At 42.1% G+C, this 18,099-nt stretch overlaps 1 protein-coding gene across 1 annotated transcript in view; it reads right to left on the bottom strand.

Annotated features, from left to right (window-relative positions):
- Window positions 1-18,099, bottom strand: part of ATP8A1 (ATPase phospholipid transporting 8A1) — a 240,371-nt gene that overhangs the window by 90,531 nt on the left and 131,741 nt on the right. Inside the window, exon 24 of the mRNA XM_070451955.1 lies at window positions 14,093-14,157. Within this exon, the coding sequence (XP_070308056.1) occupies window positions 14,093-14,157 (65 nt within the window). The remainder of the gene's footprint in view (window positions 1-14,092; window positions 14,158-18,099) is intronic.

The following is an 18,099-nucleotide window of genomic DNA, read 5'->3' as shown; positions in this document are numbered from 1 at the left end:
AGCAAAAGTTAAAAGAAAAAAGTATACATATATACTTATTTAGTTCAAACTATACGTTGGTGTGTGGGTCTGAGTACAAATAAGAACTCAGCACCTGTATTTTTCCTGGGAAACTGTTAAATGTGCGCAGGTCAAATGGTAAACTTATGCTTACCATCATTTTATCAGAAATTCACCACCAGGTAAATGAAATAAGCATAGAATTTTGGCTGATGTTGAATCACTTTTGGAGGACACACAATCCTGACCCCTGTCAGAATGGTTGGGTTTATGAAGCCTGTGCTTTTCACCTCAGTATCAGCAACTCTGGTTTCGAGTTCAGTTTTCACTTACTTTCCACCAAAAGGGCAAAAGTCAATATACGATTACAGGAAAGTATCTTTTTGAGCAAGACGGGGACTCTGATGAAATAAGACAATTTGCCAGAGGTTGAGTCCCTGTAAAATAACTTTTTAGAACTTGTCAGCTGATGTGCACAACTCCCCAATCAGCGTAGAGAAGGCAGCCATCAACGTGTGACAAGTGAAGTGAAGGAGTCGCTCAGTTGCATCTGACTCTTTGTGACCCCACGGACTGTGGCCTGCTAGGCTCCTCTGTCTGCGGAATTTTCCAGGCAAGAGTACTGGAGTGGGTTGCCATTTCCTTCCCCAGGGGACCTTCCCGAGCCAGCAACAAATGTGTAACCATAAAAAATGGAGTTTCTTTAGTTAGAAAGTCAAGAAGGGCCATGAAGGTTCGGATGGTGCTTCTGGGCACTGATAACATTGATGCAAACAATGGAACCACATTGCAAAGAACTTAAGTTTCAGGAGATGAAACATGCGCCGTGGCTAAGAATTCAAGGTGCTTCTCAACTTCTGGTAGTTGCAGCGTATAAGGTGCAACAAGGTAATCAAACATTTTTCATCTTCCTTGGAAAGGAAATATTTATTTTGAAAAAAAGTTCCTTAATGATGTGAAAGGAAGAAAACTAAATGAAAAATAAGGAATAGTTTCAACCACTAACTTAAGTAAAAATACCAAGAACTCCAAAGTACTTTTAGATCAGGTGGCTACATAGGCTCGCTGTTCTGGAAAGTATTATATCCCACAGCACCATGTCACAGGCAAGTTCATTTCATGGTGTATCAGTAAACTTTTTGCCAGGGGTACATGTATATTCCAATCTACCTCCTTATTTATTTCTTCATTTGACTAACTCTAGAAGGCAATCGGGGCTTCCCAGGGGGCGCCAGTGGTAAACAGCCCAGCTGCCAATGCAGGAGACGTTAAGAGACATATGTTTGATCCCTGGGTTGGGAAGAGATCCTGGAGGAGGGCATGGAAACCCACTCCAGTATTCTTGCCTGGAGAATCGCATGGATGGAGGGGCCTAGAGGGCTACGCTCCATAGGGACGCAGAGACATGCCTGAGAAGACCCAGCATGCAGGCATGCAGAAGGCAATGGTACGGTATCAGAATGGCTCAGGTTGAATAAGACCCAGCATGCAGGCAGGCAGAAGGCAATGGTACGGTATCAGAATGGCTCGGGTTGAATAAGACCCAGCATGCAGGCACGCAGAAGGCAATGGTACGGTACCAGAATGGCTCGGGTTGAATAAGACCCAGCATGCAGGCAGGCAGAAGGCAATGGTACGGTACCAGAATGGCTCGGGTTGAATAAGACCCAGCATGCAGGCATGCAGAAGGCAATGGTACGGTACCAGAATGGCTCGGGTTGAATAAGACCCAGCATGCAGGCAGGCAGAAGGCAATGGTACGGTACCAGAATGGCTCGGGTTGAATAAGACCCAGCATGCAGGCATGCAGAAGGCAATGGTACGGTACCAGAATGGCTCGGGTTGAATAAGACCCAGCATGCAGGCATGCAGAAGGCAATGGTACGGTACCAGAATGGCTCGGGTTGAATAAGACCCACCATGCAGGCACGCAGAAGGCAATGGTACGGTACCAGAATGGCTCGGGTTGAATAAGACCCAGCATGCAGGCATGCAGAAGGCAATGGTACGGTACCAGAATGGCTCGGGTTGAATAAGACCCAGCATGCAGGCATGCAGAAGGCAATGGTACGGTACCAGAATGGCTCGGGTTGAATAAGACCCACCATGCAGGCACGCAGAAGGCAATGGTACGGTACCAGAATGGCTCGGGTTGAATAAGACCCAGCATGCAGGCACGCAGAAGGCAATGGTACGGTACCAGAATGGCTCGGGTTCAATAAGACCCAGCATGCAGGCACGCAGAAGGCAATGGTACGGTACCAGAATGGCTCGGGTTGAATAAGACCCAGCATGCAGGCACGCAGAAGGCAATGGTACGGTACCAGAATGGCTCGGGTTGAATAAGACCCAGCATGCAGGCACGCAGAAGGCAATGGTACGGTACCAGAATGGCTCGGGTTGAATAAGACCCAGCATGCAGGCACGCAGAAGGCAATGGTACGGTATCAGAATGGCTCGGGTTGAATAAGACCCAGCACGCAGGCACGCAGAAGGCAATGGTACGGTATCAGAATGGCTCGGGTTGAATAAGACCCAGCACGCAGGCACGCAGAAGGCAATGGTACGGTACCAGAATGGCTCGGGTTGAATAAGACCCAGCACGCAGGCACGCAGAAGGCAATGGTACGGTACCAGAATGGCTCGGGTTGAATAAGACCCAGCATGCAGGCACGCAGAAGGCAATGGTACGGTATCAGAATGGCTCGGGTTGAATAAGACCCAGCATGCAGGCACGCAGAAGGCAATGGTACGGTACCAGAATGGCTCGGGTTGAATAAGACCCAGCATGCAGGCACGCAGAAGGCAATGGTACGGTACCAGAATGGCTCGGGTTGAATAAGACCCAGCATGCAGGCACGCAGAAGGCAATGGTACGGTACCAGAATGGCTCGGGTTGAATAAGACCCAGCATGCAGGCACGCAGAAGGCAATGGTACGGTATCAGAATGGCTCGGGTTGAATAAGACCCAGCATGCAGGCACGCAGAAGGCAATGGTACGGTATCAGAATGGCTCGGGTTGAATAAGACCCAGCATGCAGGCACGCAGAAGGCAATGGTACGGTATCAGAATGGCTCGGGTTGAATAAGACCCAGCATGCAGGCACGCAGAAGGCAATGGTACGGTATCAGAATGGCTTGGGTTGAATAAGACCCAGCATGCAGGCACGCAGAAGGCAATGGTACGGTACCAGAATGGCTCGGGTTGAATAAGACCCAGCATGCAGGCATGCAGAAGGCAATGGTACGGTACCAGAATGGCTCGGGTTGAATCGTTGCTCTCCCACTGTAGGCAGGCTATTTCTCTGAGTCTTTTTTTTATTAAAAATGTCTCTTCCATAGGGTTATTGTTGTGACAAGATGTGCTAACTCAGGAGTCCTGTCCTGTGCTTGGCTCAGAGGTGACATCTGAGAAAGACTAGCTCTTTTCCTTCCTCTGACATCAGATCTAACAGGGTTATCAACACATGATGAAGAATGAATACTCTGCACCTCGTCAATCACCGTATAACCTCAGTGCAATCCAAGTGGTATATTACTGAGATGATCTTCAGTTTCCTCTTGAAATCTCCTAACAGCAATTTTATTTCAATTTACTTTTTGATTACTAACACTCAACTCTACTAGCTACTACTTCTTTTATGTAAAAACTATCTGGAAATCTGTCTTCCTTCACTCATAGAAAAGATAGCATTATCCCTTCCCATATGATACGTGGCTCTCAGCAGAGAGTAGGAGGACAAATATTTATAAAGTTACTTAGACTGTTTCCTTTATCTCTCAATTTCTGTCTCTAACCTGATATAACTCTTGAGCAGAAAATAAATTGAAAGTTACAAACTGATTGGCATTTCTCTCTTACTATCTATGTTTTTTGCAGATGACCACATAAATATATGTTAGACTTTAAGCTCCCCTAAAGAACATAAAGTCATATATATATATATATGCAGAGTAAATAGCATTATGTGTAAATGGGACCCTCAGAAATAGTAGGTTGAAAACAATGATAAAGAAAACAGTGAGGACTCACTTTGATGGCATATTTTTCAGAATAACACCATCACCTTAGCTTCTTAGGTACTGATTATTTTTTAAACCAGATTTATAAATATTCATTGGCAGGGGGAAACCTTAGTTAACCTACTTAGTTTTAAAATCTACGATCAATTAACATAAGATGTCAAATAAGAGGATCTAAGAATCGTAAACTGACATATTTCATTAGCTGTTTTGGTGGTTTGTGGCCCTATCTCATCACCATTTAAGACATGGGGTGTTTATAAATTTATGGCCAAATAATGTTTCATTCTTTCTCTATTTTTACATCCTCAGTATTCACAACCTAAAATTACAAATTAACAGAGTATTCCAAGGACATTGGTAATAATACATTATGACCATAACAAGCATGGACAAGGTTAGCACGTTCTTAAAGAGTAAGTTACGACTCCCATAAGAACAATGCAGATAAATCACTGGGTATTATTTTTGACAATGTGTTATTGATTCAGAGAACCACAGGACGTTCCATATACCCCCATGAAACACATATATCAACTACTCCTTGACCGCAGAATGTACTGCAGGCTGTACGCTGTACTGATCTGTACGTCGTAAAGATCATATACCTGAGAGTAAAGAGAAAGTATTTTTATATACAACTGGTCCATTTAGTATTTATCCCAGTCAGGATCACTAGCTCTCTTGGACAGTTTTTGACCAAAACATCTGGTGTTTCTAAACTCCTAGGCTATGTTAGAACATAACCTTCAAAAAACCTATTCATATAGAATCAAACCAACATAAAGTAATTTTTCCAAAGTGGGTAAAGGCAGACAGAAGGTGAAATCATGGAGTATGTGGGAGAAGGGGAGGGTGGGATGCTTTGAGAGAACAGCACAGAAACATGTATATTATCGTATGTAAAATAGGTAATCAGTGCCAGTTTGATGCATGAAGCAGGGCTCGCAAAGCTGGTGCTCTGGGACAACCCAGAGGGGTGGGGTGGGGAGGGAGGTGGGGGGTGCTCAGGATGGGGGGACACATGGGTACACGTGGCTGATTCATGTTGATGTATGACAAAAACCACCACAATAGTGTAAAGTAATTAGCCTCCAATTAAAACAAATAAATTAAAAAAACATATGGTCAAAGAGGTCTTCCAAAACAGCTTGGTGGAAAACAGTCAAGTGAATGAATTTAATCAATACATATTGCTAAACATAATGGAAAGGGAAACAAAAAAATCTTGCTCATGCCTTGCTGATAGGCAGATAGGAGCTTTCCAGGGCAGGTGTAGATATAAAACACTGTAATTGAGGAAATGGTCCAATCTCCCAATAGGGTCATGCCATGTGAGAAAAGGTCAAAGGTTAAAGGATGGAAGAAGGTAGGAAGAGGAAGTTGTTGAGTTGGGTAAATTGCTCTTGGCCCCTGGGCAGAGGTTTGGGATTTGGGGTTATGATAGGTTCCATGAGGCAAATAATTCCTTGTGAGGCATCCACTCTCGTTTGGGGTGCCCTAGAGAGAAAGGCTGAGAAGTGTCTAATCTGGGTCCAAGTCTGTCTTGCAGTGTAGGAAGGAGGCATCGAGCAAAGAAAGACAAACCCCGGGAAAGGAAGGAAGGGTGAGGCAGGGGGTATAATTATATAATTTAAATAGTTCTGTGGATAAAGGCTTTTACCAAAGCCCTCACAGTAATTATTTGAAACCACCACTGAAAGCCTCCTAAACACTTATTTTGAGTTTGGTATTAAATATTCTCCAGCAGCGGCAGTAACTCAAGTGCATGAGGAAGCGTCCTGGAGGAACTGGGTGGGCAGACATCCAGTCTCTCGTATGGCCCTCAGTTCAGCCAGAAAAGACTGCTTAGAATAGACAACCATCTTTTTGGAAAATAAGCAAATTACCAAATCAACGGTTTGGAGAAAGTAACAACTGGTGTCTGTGAGAAATTCTTACCAAGAACCACAAAGAAAGCTAAGGTTGGGCCCATTTCCTTAATGATTTGGATTAATTCACGCAGGAATACAGAGGAATCATTACCTACTGTGTTTCCTCACTGCAAATTCCAAAGGCACACCATTTCCATTATTTTCAACATCCATTAGAAAAAAATTCTACATTCAACTGTCAGAGTAAAATGGAATATAGGGTCTTTTGCAAATTTCATAAATACAAGATACCCAACACCACCAGTTCCCAGAGGAGCACTCCTTTCCCAGTCGCTCTGGAGCCTTGGTGGTGAGTAGGAAGGGAGGCAGAGGCAAGTTGGAAAATCGGGGGGGGCGGGGGGGGGCGTTCCCAGAAGGCTTTTTTCTGAGACTAAGGCCCTGTTATTTCTGGAGAAGGAAGGGTTGTTTAAAAACAAAAGGAAAAACAATTTTGGGATTAAAGTCATCTAGGTCAAAATTCAGGATCCCACATTTGCTAATCCTGTGAACTCATAGTCTCCATCTGTAGTTGAGACAAACATCATCATTCATGTAGGAATGGAGGCAAAAAGCAACTATATGCCAATAAAAAAGTAAAAATGAACAAAAGAACAGAAGCGAATGCATACAGACACACCTGGGACACAGCTTCCTGCAAACTGTCAATTTCATAACTCATCAAAAGATATGGGTGGCAGAGATGCAAAAAAGTCCCAAGGCACAGCAGTCTGCTCCCCTCAAAACTGCCCACAAGCTGTGAGAAGATGGCCAGAGGGTAGACTGGTTAGAAAGGATTTATCGGTAATTCTAGGTCTCAGAGAGCTCCTGAAAGAGCTCAGATGTTTAGCCAAAAATAAATTTAAAAAAAAGAGAGAAAAAGAGTATTCAAGCTTGTGGGAGGAGGAATTTTTCAAAACAGAAATACTATGAATTTGTGAACAACTTCACTTTGGGTTCTGCACAGAAGCCAAGATTACTGAATTTTGTTTAAGAAAAGGGGACACATTTAGTTTTTCTGAGACCAAACAATGGACTTGATGGAACTTTTTCAACCACGAACTTTGGTTTGTGGCAGACACTATCTTAAATCAGAGGAAAAGAGAACAGATTATTTGTTCATATGTTATTTTCATTTTTTGTAATGTTTATATACATATTTTTTTACTAAACCATTTCTCTCAAATGTAACAAAGTTCACTTTCTTCACTGAGCACTACTTGAAGCAAGCTGTGTGCCAGACAGCATCTGAACAATCATCCTGCAATGGGACGTTACAAAAACATATCTTTGCTTCTGATAGGGACACATTAACACCTTAAAAGTTAAACTGAGCTCTTAAACACTTTCAGGCCAAAAAGCTGAAACAACTTTACTAATGGGAACAGAGAATTCACAATTCTAAAGGTCCAAAGCTGGCAGTGGAAGAAAATTCACTGTGGTTTAAAACCTGCCTGAACTATTTTTCACAGCAATACAAAATGTATTGTATTAGACTCATGGGACATTTCAAGACAAAACCTGAAGTAGCCTCAATTCTCCTTTTTCCCCTTCTTTTTCTGGAGCCAAGTCAATAACTTGCTTATTCTGGATTTCTTTCAGAAGCCATTCAACAGTGATTGGTTTCCCAAACAGTAAGGTTTGTCTGCATAATACATGTAAGATGAGCTTAAAAGGGTACAGATGACAACTTTACCATTTATGTTATGAATGCTTGTAAGTTATATTTGAAGCTTACATGGTGTTATAAAACCAAATTTAGCTAGAAAAAAATGTGCAATCCTATAAAGGGCTTTCTTTTACCATGGTGTTGAAAAATATATATTCTTATGCTTGTTAATATCAAATGTGGTTAACAATTCATTTTCTGCAAAATATATGGGTGAGAGAAAACACTGGTATCCATAATCAAACGTAGGCTGGCTTAAGTTCATATTTGCAAATTAAGCAGAGAAATTTAAGTAGTGAGGAGGACGGCTATTTAAAATCACCTCTCATAGCACTTGGCAAACCGAAACTCCCCCTACCCTCAGCAATAAAGATGTTAAAAGAAATAATAATGATGATCACGAGAATGGTTCATAGTTCTTATGTGCTTACTAAATGCTAGGCATCGTATTTAAAAGGTATTGTTTTGTTTAACCCCCACAACACCCTAGAGATGGGTATTATTATTACTCTTGTTTTACAAGTGTCACTGGAAACTGAGGTTCCAGAAAATTCTGTTTGCTTAGACTCCAGAATCCAATGACTTACATACATCCTCCAGAGTTTGCTTAGCACCAGAGGTCAAGTTTACTTTCAAGATTGCGCATAATGGTGAAGTTAAAGCTGCTCAGTCATGTCCAACTCTTTGTGACCCCATGGACTACACAGTCCATGGAATTCTCCAGGCTAGAATACTGGAGTGGGTAGCCTTTCCCTTCTCCAGGGGATCTTCCCAACCCAGGGATTGAACCTGGGTCTCCCGGTCTCTTTAACAGCTGAACCATAAGGGAAGCCCGGCCATAATGGTATCTACCTACTAACGTTTTCAGGTGCAAATGTGATTGACCCTGTAAAATGTTTAGTCCAAACATAAGCCAGTGTTTTCTGATGACGCTCTCAGCCTTGCACAGAGCCCTGCAGCGGCGGCAGAACTTCCTTTTCACGTAGTCGCAACCTGCGTTTTCCTTTGGGATCCATATCTGCTTCCGGTATATCGGGTGCTGACCCCTCAGCAGGCTAAATATGAATGTCATCAGAAGCGGACTCTGAGAAACAACTGAGCCCAGACGGTCAGCAGGAGAGGCAGGCAGGGCTTCTCAGGAGTTAAATTTGGGAAGACTGGACGCCTTTGGACTCCAAGTAGAGGAAATTTATTTCTCCAAATTCCTCACATTCATATTTAACCATCATTCCTGTTGATTCCATAAATATAGAGCAATTTTCCTCTCTGCCCCTTTTTATTTCCCAGGGAATCCCGACAGTAGAAAAGAGGAGAAGAAACAGTAAGAACAAATTTAAGGTCCAGCGCTGCCTCCCAGGACAGATCCCGCAACCGTCCTAGGAGGCGCTAGAAGGAGGAGGGGTCAAGGTTACCAGTATACCACGTGAGACTCAAGAAGGGCCATTTGGGTGCCTACAGAGCTAACGGCTTGAGAAATCATGGCTCCTTCCACCCGCCCAGGCTTGCCAGATGAGGGTGGTGAAATCCTGAGCCATCCCAATGAAACAGTCTTCACTTTCTCTCCACCTTTTACAGAAAGCTAGATAATATCCATTAAAAAAAATATTCTGGGTCACCTGAAGTATTTTCAGAGATTCACAGAGTTAGAATGCTATGGGGGATTTGAACACTATAATCATCACACTCCTTAATATAACATAAACTCATTATACTACATTTTAAAAGATGTTAATTAGACAATGGGAGATTCCCGAGTTCTTAGCTCACATTTCTAGATATTTCCAGTTTTAACAGATATATTTTGAACAAGTTACTTCATGGTAAGCCAAAAGTATAAAAGAGATGCTGGGGGATAAATTGGGAAATTGGAGTTGACATATATACATTGCTATATATAAAACACGTAACTAAGAAGGACCTACCACACAGCATAGGGAACACTGCTCACTACTCTCTGGTGGTCTTTATGGGAAAGAATCAGAAAAGGGTGGATATATGTGTATGAATAACTGATTCTCTTTGCTGCAACAACTAACACACATTGTAAAAAAAAATGTTCTCCAATAGAAATTAAAAAAAGAGAGAGACGCTAGAAGAACCTGGATCTAGGTCATCAAGCCAAAGGGGTTTCTGAGAATTTAATGGGGTCATTTCTGGGCATTTCTGTAGACTTAGGGAAGAAGTACAAAATATTCTTCAAGCCAGTAATTTAAAATTCTTGCTTTAGCAGACCCTTAAGAAAACGTCTCATATGAATATCATAATCAGAACCCTTAATAAAATGGCTCAAAGTTACATGATAAAAAGTTACATGTTACCTAAATTACCTGCTTATTATAAACATCTAACAGATTTTGATCAACTTTACATGATAATTAAAGAGGCTTATCCATAAAATTCTGACTTTCTAAATTAAAAGCGTATGATCAAGCTTCCTAAGACCCTCTTTTGCTGACACTGCAACATCCGGCAACAGTTGGGTAGGTACCTGGGTGAGAAGCCCCAGCCCTGCACCCAGGCATCATGCTTGTGGGGAGAGCTGCTCTTCTGGGAAAGAAGCTGGGAGTGTACAGAGGCAGAAAAGTCAGATTTCCATATTAGGTCTGCGGAGCAGGATTTTAACATGGACTATTTTTCTACAAAGTTTTGTAACATTCACTTCATACGTGCTGTGCCCTGTGCTAACCATACCAGTCCTGTGCCAAGGGTAACATTATCATTACCTCAGAGGCAGCACAAGTGGCTTAGAGAAGTTCTCTAATTCCAGTTTGTCCAGAGCCCGCCACTCAGGTGGGGCAGAGCTGGGCCCTGACCCACCGTGCTACTGTACAGAGTGATGTGACTACATTCATCAGAATTGTGATCTGACAAAACTTTGCACACCTACAATTTATTTCCTATTATGTTATTTCCTAAGGTAGTGTGTTTCTAAGTTCATTACCTGAATGTTAATCATTCTTTGTGCTGATGGAATGATAACCCTTTTATTATTATCAGTACAAACGTGAACACAGAGGATGCTTTTCTTTTCCATGGCAATGAAAAATGGTGATTTGCCTAGACTCATTCTGATGATTTGCCTGAAATCTCAGCCGTGGGTTGCATGACACAAGACCTGGAGGAGCTATGATGCAAAGTGGGGTTTCCTTTCCTGCTGAGAAGCAAATGAGCTCACCGCAGCAGGTCTGACCCCAGACAGCCAGATCCGTTTAAAGTCACCACTTAACTGCCTGGGAGAAAAAGCCTCCTCCAGACACCAGTGCGAGAACCAGAGGCAGTCCGATGCTGGGCGAATCAGTGTCAGTCTGCTCAGCCGTCGCGTGTGCCTGTGACTTTTCACACCCAACGGACACAAATTGCTAAGGACGTTTCCAATCACTTTGCTCTTTAAATAAGACATATGATTGACTACTACCACATCTAAAACTGATATACAAATTTTTTAAAAAGGGAGCCCTTAATTAAACATTATTCAGTAACCCATTTCTCAAATATTTATGGCTCAGTGGTAAAGAATCCACCTGCCAATGTAGGAGATGTGGGTTCGATTCCTAGGTCAGGAAGATCCCCTGGAGAAGGGAATGGCAACCCAAGCCAGTATTCTTGCCTGGAGAATTCCATGGACAGAGGAGCCTGGTGGGCTACAGTCCATGGGGTCACAAAGAGCCAGACATAACTGAGCACGCACACAACAGTGTGCTAGACAACTTGCTGGAGACAGAGATCGAAAACCAAAATAGACAGACGGGGTCCTTGCTCTCCTTGAAAACGATCATTCCCCGGAGGCTATTTATGTTTGCTCCTGTAGCAACAGGAAGTGCAAAAACCTTTGAAGTGTCTCTTAGTTTTGAGTTACCATCTTGGAAACTTCAGAATGAAAATAAATGCCTCCGTCTTAACAATATAAGATTCAGTGCACAGAATATTTTCGGCATTTCAGTTTTCTCTTTTTGTTTTTTTCCTCAAGGCTACTGTTTACATCATTTGACACTAAAAACACTTCAAGAACATTTGGATGTGTTTATCCAAGAGTTGGAGAAAAATAATGAAACAGATGAAAACAAAAGGAGCAATGCCAGCACACTCTATGTAAGGTGAAAGCCTAAATCCAGACAAAAGGGAAAGTATGTCAAATCCAGCATGTGGTCAACCATGTTTCACTTCCGTCTCACAGGTCCCACTTCTGATTTCCTTCAAGTGTCAGGAAGTCTGTGCATCACGTTTAACCTATGATGCTGACAAAGGCCTAAAAGTCTATAGGGATTATGGAAACGTTTACACTGAAGTTTTTGCAAGGTTGTGAACAACTGCAACCCAGTTCTGGAACCACCTTGGATGGCTCGTCTTCCAGGGACCCCCATGGGGATAAGCGTCCCTGAACTTTGCATCCCATCGCTGGCTCTGTGCTCCATTTCCTCTTCCCTGAATCCTATGCTGGTCCCTCGTCTGTACCCTTCCAACTTGCCAACTGCTTCTACACATTACACCTCTTTTAAGAGGTTGATGAAGTCACACCCCTTGCCTATGAAGGCAAACTCAAACCTGGCCTAGCTTTCCACAGTTGGCCTGAGACTACCTCTCCAGGTTTAACTCCCTCTATCACTTTTTAATGGGTGCCTTATAAACACTGTGCCCACTGTTAAAACGAATTGGGCGGCTTCATACAGATCATTATAAAACAACTTCTAAGATATATTAAGTGAGAAAAGCAAAGTGCAATATCAAGGAGTGTGGACAGGATGCTGTAATATGTGTTTAACAACAAAGGATGTGTCGACTGGCATGCACATAAATCCCTTAGATATGGCAGAACCGCTCTGCATGAACACACAAGACTGGAACTAGTGGCCATCCCCAGGAAGGTAAACTAGTAGCTTGGGTATAAAGGTGGGATATTCATAAACAACAAGATCCTGCTATACAGCACAGGGAACTATATTCAATATTCCATGATAAACCAAAATGGAAAAGAATATGAAACAGTATACACACACACACACACACACACACGTATACATATGTATATAGAACTGAGTCATTTTGCTGCACAGTGGAAATTAACACAACATTATAATCAACTATACTTCAATAAAAGAAAAAAAGGTGAGAGATTCACTTTTTACCATCTATATTTTCTCTTTTCATAACTTGGAAAAGCTTTACATTCTGTGTTTATGTTTATTCAAACAAAACATACTTAAAAAATTATAATCTTGTGTGCAAGTTTAATGCTCCTCATTCAGGCACCCAAAGAGGAACTTGACTTGCACTAACTTTCTGCTTCTGCTCCTCCAACTCAGTTACTCACGTGTTACTCACCTTTATGTAACTAAATGCCACTTATTTTGCAAATAGTTACTAAAACTTCATGATATTTTCACAGCAAGTTATCTACCTTACCTATTTGTTTTGCATTATTACTTGTATGCAATGTACTTCTCTTAATATTTGTAAGCTTTTGGAGGGCTAGCTTTGTTTGTTTGTTTGTGTTTTTGGGATTAAAGCCTGGTTCACAAAAAGCACTTCTCCAATAATTAAAGGCGTAAGCAGGTCCCATGCTTGCAAAATCATATGTTATTACTCAGGCTACAAGGGGCTCAAAGATTTCACAAGAAAGGGACGTGCATCACAAGGCTTGTTTTAAGCACAATAATAAAGAAGAGATCATGATTCCAGCTAAAAATCACAAACAAAGTACTTCTTACATGTAGTTTCCTGTCTATACCCAACTTCTAAATATCTACTTCTTCACCATCCCTTCCACAGAGCCGGCCTCTCAGCTTCTCCAACATCCCTACTTATCAGGTTTCCTCTTCTGCTCTTTGCGTCACAATGGGTATTTCAAGCAGCTGTATATCACCTTTCCCGTTCTGTCTTCCACCTTAATTGCAAATAGTCATCTTTCCCTTAAAATATTTACAGGTCATGACCTACATTTTGGGGGGTTAACTTTTATCTATTATACTCCTAAAATAATCTTTGCCCTCCTTTCCAACCATAACTTCATGCGATCATAGTCATGAAAACAGACATCCGAGGAATTTCTATTTCAGCTCTGAACTTCAGACGTTAAAAAAAAAGTTGACTGTTGGCTATTTGGTGTTGCTCAATAGCTTTTACATTTTTTAAAAAAAGAAGCAAAATATTCATACTGAAATATTACATATATAGTATGTAATAATACTGAAATATACAAAATACTCAGGCAGATACAAAGAAGCTGTAGTTACTCAGCAATCTCTTGACAGAATACTTTTGTAAAGCAGCTTTTTTTTGGTCTCACAACGTTTAGCAATTTCTTTTAGCTGTTAAAGACACAAAACTAGCATCTGTTTACATCAGTGGTTCAAAACAGTGTACGTTTGTTCCAGCAGAACGATAGTAATAAGGCACCTTTTAACCCAGGAAAACAAAATACCTCAACAGTTAGCCAAATATAAAACGCAAAGTAAGTTACTAAAAGTCTTTCAAAAAGATAATCTTACTTACATCAAGAGAGCCTTCATTTATAACAATCATTCCCATGTTCTTCCTCAGAAGTTTGCAGGAGTGTCCTATGTCCAAACAGAGTAAATTGGTTGATATAATTAATTTCTCTAGAGAAAGAAGGTGAAGATGATAAAATGCTACAACTACAAAAATTCTGAATTTTATCTATATTATTTGGTAAAATTAAAATGCTATTTTAACAGGAAAGATGGCAGTCAACTGTCTTCTAGATCTGCAGAAGTTTGAAAAAGAAATACTCTTGCTTGCTATAAAAGAGGGATAAGATACAAGGACATCACCTGACAGGTTAAAGCTGCCTTGATAAATGAATGTGGAAAGAGAATATAGTGTTCTGAAAACTGATAAACGCATGTGGCACAGCCGTCATGAGGACCCACATGGAGAGCAGAAGATGGGCCAGGGCTTGTTTCGGGAGAAGGATGCAGGAGGTTGCCTGGGCTTCTCTCGGACCGCTGATCCCACCGCGACCTCCCTGCCCTTGCACTGTGGCCACAGTCTCTTCTCTCTAGCTTCGCTGTACTTGGGGCGGGGCAAACGCACCTGCTGATCAAACCAGCTCTGCCCACGCGCACTCATGCGCCTACAGCTGAAGGTGGCTAGACAAAAACAGGCAGCCTTTTTGGCCCAGCTCACATTTAAAACAGTACCATCTACACTCAGTCCTCTTGTGATCTCATCCCTCAGTTTTCATTCCAATCCCAAAGAAAGGCAATCCCAGAGAATGCTCAAACTACCGCACAATTGCATTCATCTCACACGCTAGCAAAGTAATGCTCAAAATTCTCGAAGCCAGGCTTCAGCAATACGTGAACCGTGAACTTCCAGATGTTCAAGCTGGTTTTAGAAAAGGCAGAGGAACCAGAGATCAAATTGCCAACATCTGCTGGATCATCGAAAAAGCAAGAGAGTTCCAGAAAAACATCTATTTCTGCTTTATTGACTATGCCAAAGCCTTTGACTGTGTGGATCACAATAAACTGTGGAAAATTCTGAAAGAGATGGGAATACCAGACCATCTGACCTGCCTCTTGAGAAATCTGTATGCAGGTCAGGAAAAAATAGAACTGGACATGGAACAACAGACTGATTCCAAATCAGGAAAGGAGTACATCAAAGCTGTATATTGTCACCCTGCTTATATAACTTATATGCAGAGTACATCATGAGAAATGCTGGACTGGATGAAGCACAAGCTGGAATCAAGATTGCTGGGAGAAATATCAATAACCTCAGACATGCAGATGACATCACCCTTATGGCAGAAAGTGAAGAGGAACTAAAAAGCCTCCTGATGAAAGTGAAGGAGGAGAGTGACAAAGTTGGCTAAAAGCTCAACATTCAGAAAACTAAGATCAGGGCATCTGGTCCCACCATTTCATGGCAAATAGATAGGGAAACAGTGGAAACAGTGACAGACATTAATTTTTTTGGCTCCAAAATTACTGCAGATGGTGACGGCAGCCATGAAAGTAAAAGACGTTGCTCCTTGGAAGGAAAGTTATGACCAACCTAGACAGCATATTAAAAAGCAGAGACATTACTTTGCCAACAAAGGTCCGTCTCATCAAGGCTATGGTTTTTCCAGTAGTCATATATGGATGTGAGAGTTGGACTATAAAGAAAGCTGAAAGCTGAAGAATTGATGCTTTTGAACTGTGGTGTTGGAGAAGACTCTTGAGAGTCCCTTGGACTGCAAGGAGATCCAACCACTCCATCTAAAGGAAATCAGTCCTGAATATTCATTGGAGGGACTGATGCTGAAGCTGAAACTCCACTACTTTGGCCACCTGATGGAAAGAGCTGACTCATTTGAAAAGACCCTGATGCTGGGAAAGACTGAAGGCAGGAGGAGGAGAAGGGGACAACAGAGACTGAGATGGTTGGATGGTATCACTGATTCGATGGACATGAGTTTGAGCAAGCTCTGAGAGTTGGTGATGGACAGGGAGGCCTGGCGTGCTGCAATTCATGGGGTCACAAAGAGTCAGACACAACTGAGCGACTGAACTGAACTGAAATGCTGACCATTCTAGAACTCATAAATCCCATTCAGACCTCTTTCCTGAACTCTAGACTCTCACATGGCGGTGCCTACTTAATAGCAGATATTTAGGTATAAAATAAACATCTCCAACTTGACATATCTAAAATCAGGCTCTTAACCTCCATCCAGAAAACTCACTCCTCCTTTAGTCTTCCTCGTTTGGTTAATGGCAACTCCATCCTTCAACTGCTAAGGCTAAAGCCCCGTGAAGTTACCTGGGATTCCTTCCTTTCTCCCATACCCTATGTCTGATCTATCAATCCATCCTGTTGGCTGTACCTTCAAAAACACATCCAGAATCCAACCATTCCTCACCACCTCTACTTGACCACCCAGGTTCAAGCATCACCAGGTCCTACTTGGGTTAATTCAACAGCCTCTGGCCTTCCTGCTTCAAAACTTGCTTCCCTACCGAGGAAATGCCAACACTGGACAGCCGTGTAGGCGGCTCTGTCCAAACTGAACTCCGACGCACTGCTCCCCTCTCCTCCTCCTCTAGCCCTGGGCATCTCTGCGCTTTCTGCAGGACAGGACGGCTCTCCCAAACCATTCCAGGGACAAGCTCCCTTTCTTCTCATAGGCTGTTTCTGGGCTTTCGCTTTTTCAATACTTCTTCCTGACTTCGTGATTTAAAATTGAACCCCTCTGGGTAATGCCCCATTCTCCCGCCCCTGCTTTATTTTTCTTTAGAACAATTATTGCCATCGAATATGCTATGTGTTTTTCTCATTTACTTTACGTCTGTTTCCCTGACCAGAATCTGAGTTCCGATGGCAGAGGCTCTGATGCGTTTTGCTCTGTGTTCTTCACTGACGCCTGGCACCACAGGCTCCGTAATCATTTGCTGAATGAATGAATCTTACTTTCCTTTTTCTAGGGACAACTTTTAGGATTCTAGAAGTTAAGGGCAGCTAGAAACCACCACCCTTCTCTCCCTTTCATAGGTATTTTCACACTGGCTACATACCCAGGACCATCCTGAGGACTGTACGTCTTCCCCACAGGCCACTCTTAACCCCCACACATTCCCTCTCTATCTGTCGTCACAGTGCTTTATCATATTTGCATTTTCCAGGTCTCCTGATTCTAAAGAATTCTGCTTTCTCATACATCTTTTCATGTTGCTTCTAACACCAGTGGAAATTTTTAAAATCAAAATTAACAACTTGCTTGGCTTGTAGGTTTAAATTTTATGTTCTGGGTTTCTTTTCTTTTTTCCCTCTTTTTGGCTGTAACCTGTGCCTGCAGGATCCTAGTTCCCTGGCTAGGGATCAAATCTATACTCCCACAGTGGAAGTGTGGAGTCTTAACCACTGGACGACCAGGGAATTCATAGTTTCCTTTTAAAAATTAATTTTCCCCTATGAACATCAACTTATTATGAATTTATAGTATTTATACTGTTTAATATAAATACTATATAAGTATAGTATTTATCACAGAACATACCCTTGATTACTCACATTTCTAAAAGGAATATTAGCTAAAATCTTTTTTTTTTTTTTTACATAGATGATACTTAGTGACTTTCAAAAAATGTGGTTTCAGTTTGTGAACACTCCTGAAATGGTTTCTTTAATTTTGGGAGAGTTTTGTGTATAATTTGTATCATCAGTATCATCCAGAGGTTGATGTCAGGGTTCACAGTGCTCAGGCCACATACTACTGCTGAATTTGGGGGGAAAAAATGACTATTTTTCTTGCACATTATTGGTACTACAGGCCTCTACCAGCAAACATTACCTTTCTCCTCTGTTACAGACTGAGTTGTGTCCCCACCTTCCAGTTCATACGTTGAAGCCCCAACCACCAGTGTGACAGCATTTGGAGACAGGGTCTTCAAAGAGTTAGAGTTACATGAGATCGTAAGGTGACCCCTCATCCAACAGGACCAGTGTCCTCACAGGAAGAGGACAGAACACCAGACGCTCTGTGAGCGTCC

This window comes from Odocoileus virginianus, chromosome 21, assembly GCF_023699985.2.
Source record: "Odocoileus virginianus isolate 20LAN1187 ecotype Illinois chromosome 21, Ovbor_1.2, whole genome shotgun sequence".
NCBI classification, from domain to species: Eukaryota; Metazoa; Chordata; class Mammalia; order Artiodactyla; family Cervidae; genus Odocoileus; species Odocoileus virginianus.
The sequence above is the reverse complement of the archived record's forward strand: the minus strand, read 5'-3'. Positions and strand labels throughout refer to the sequence as shown.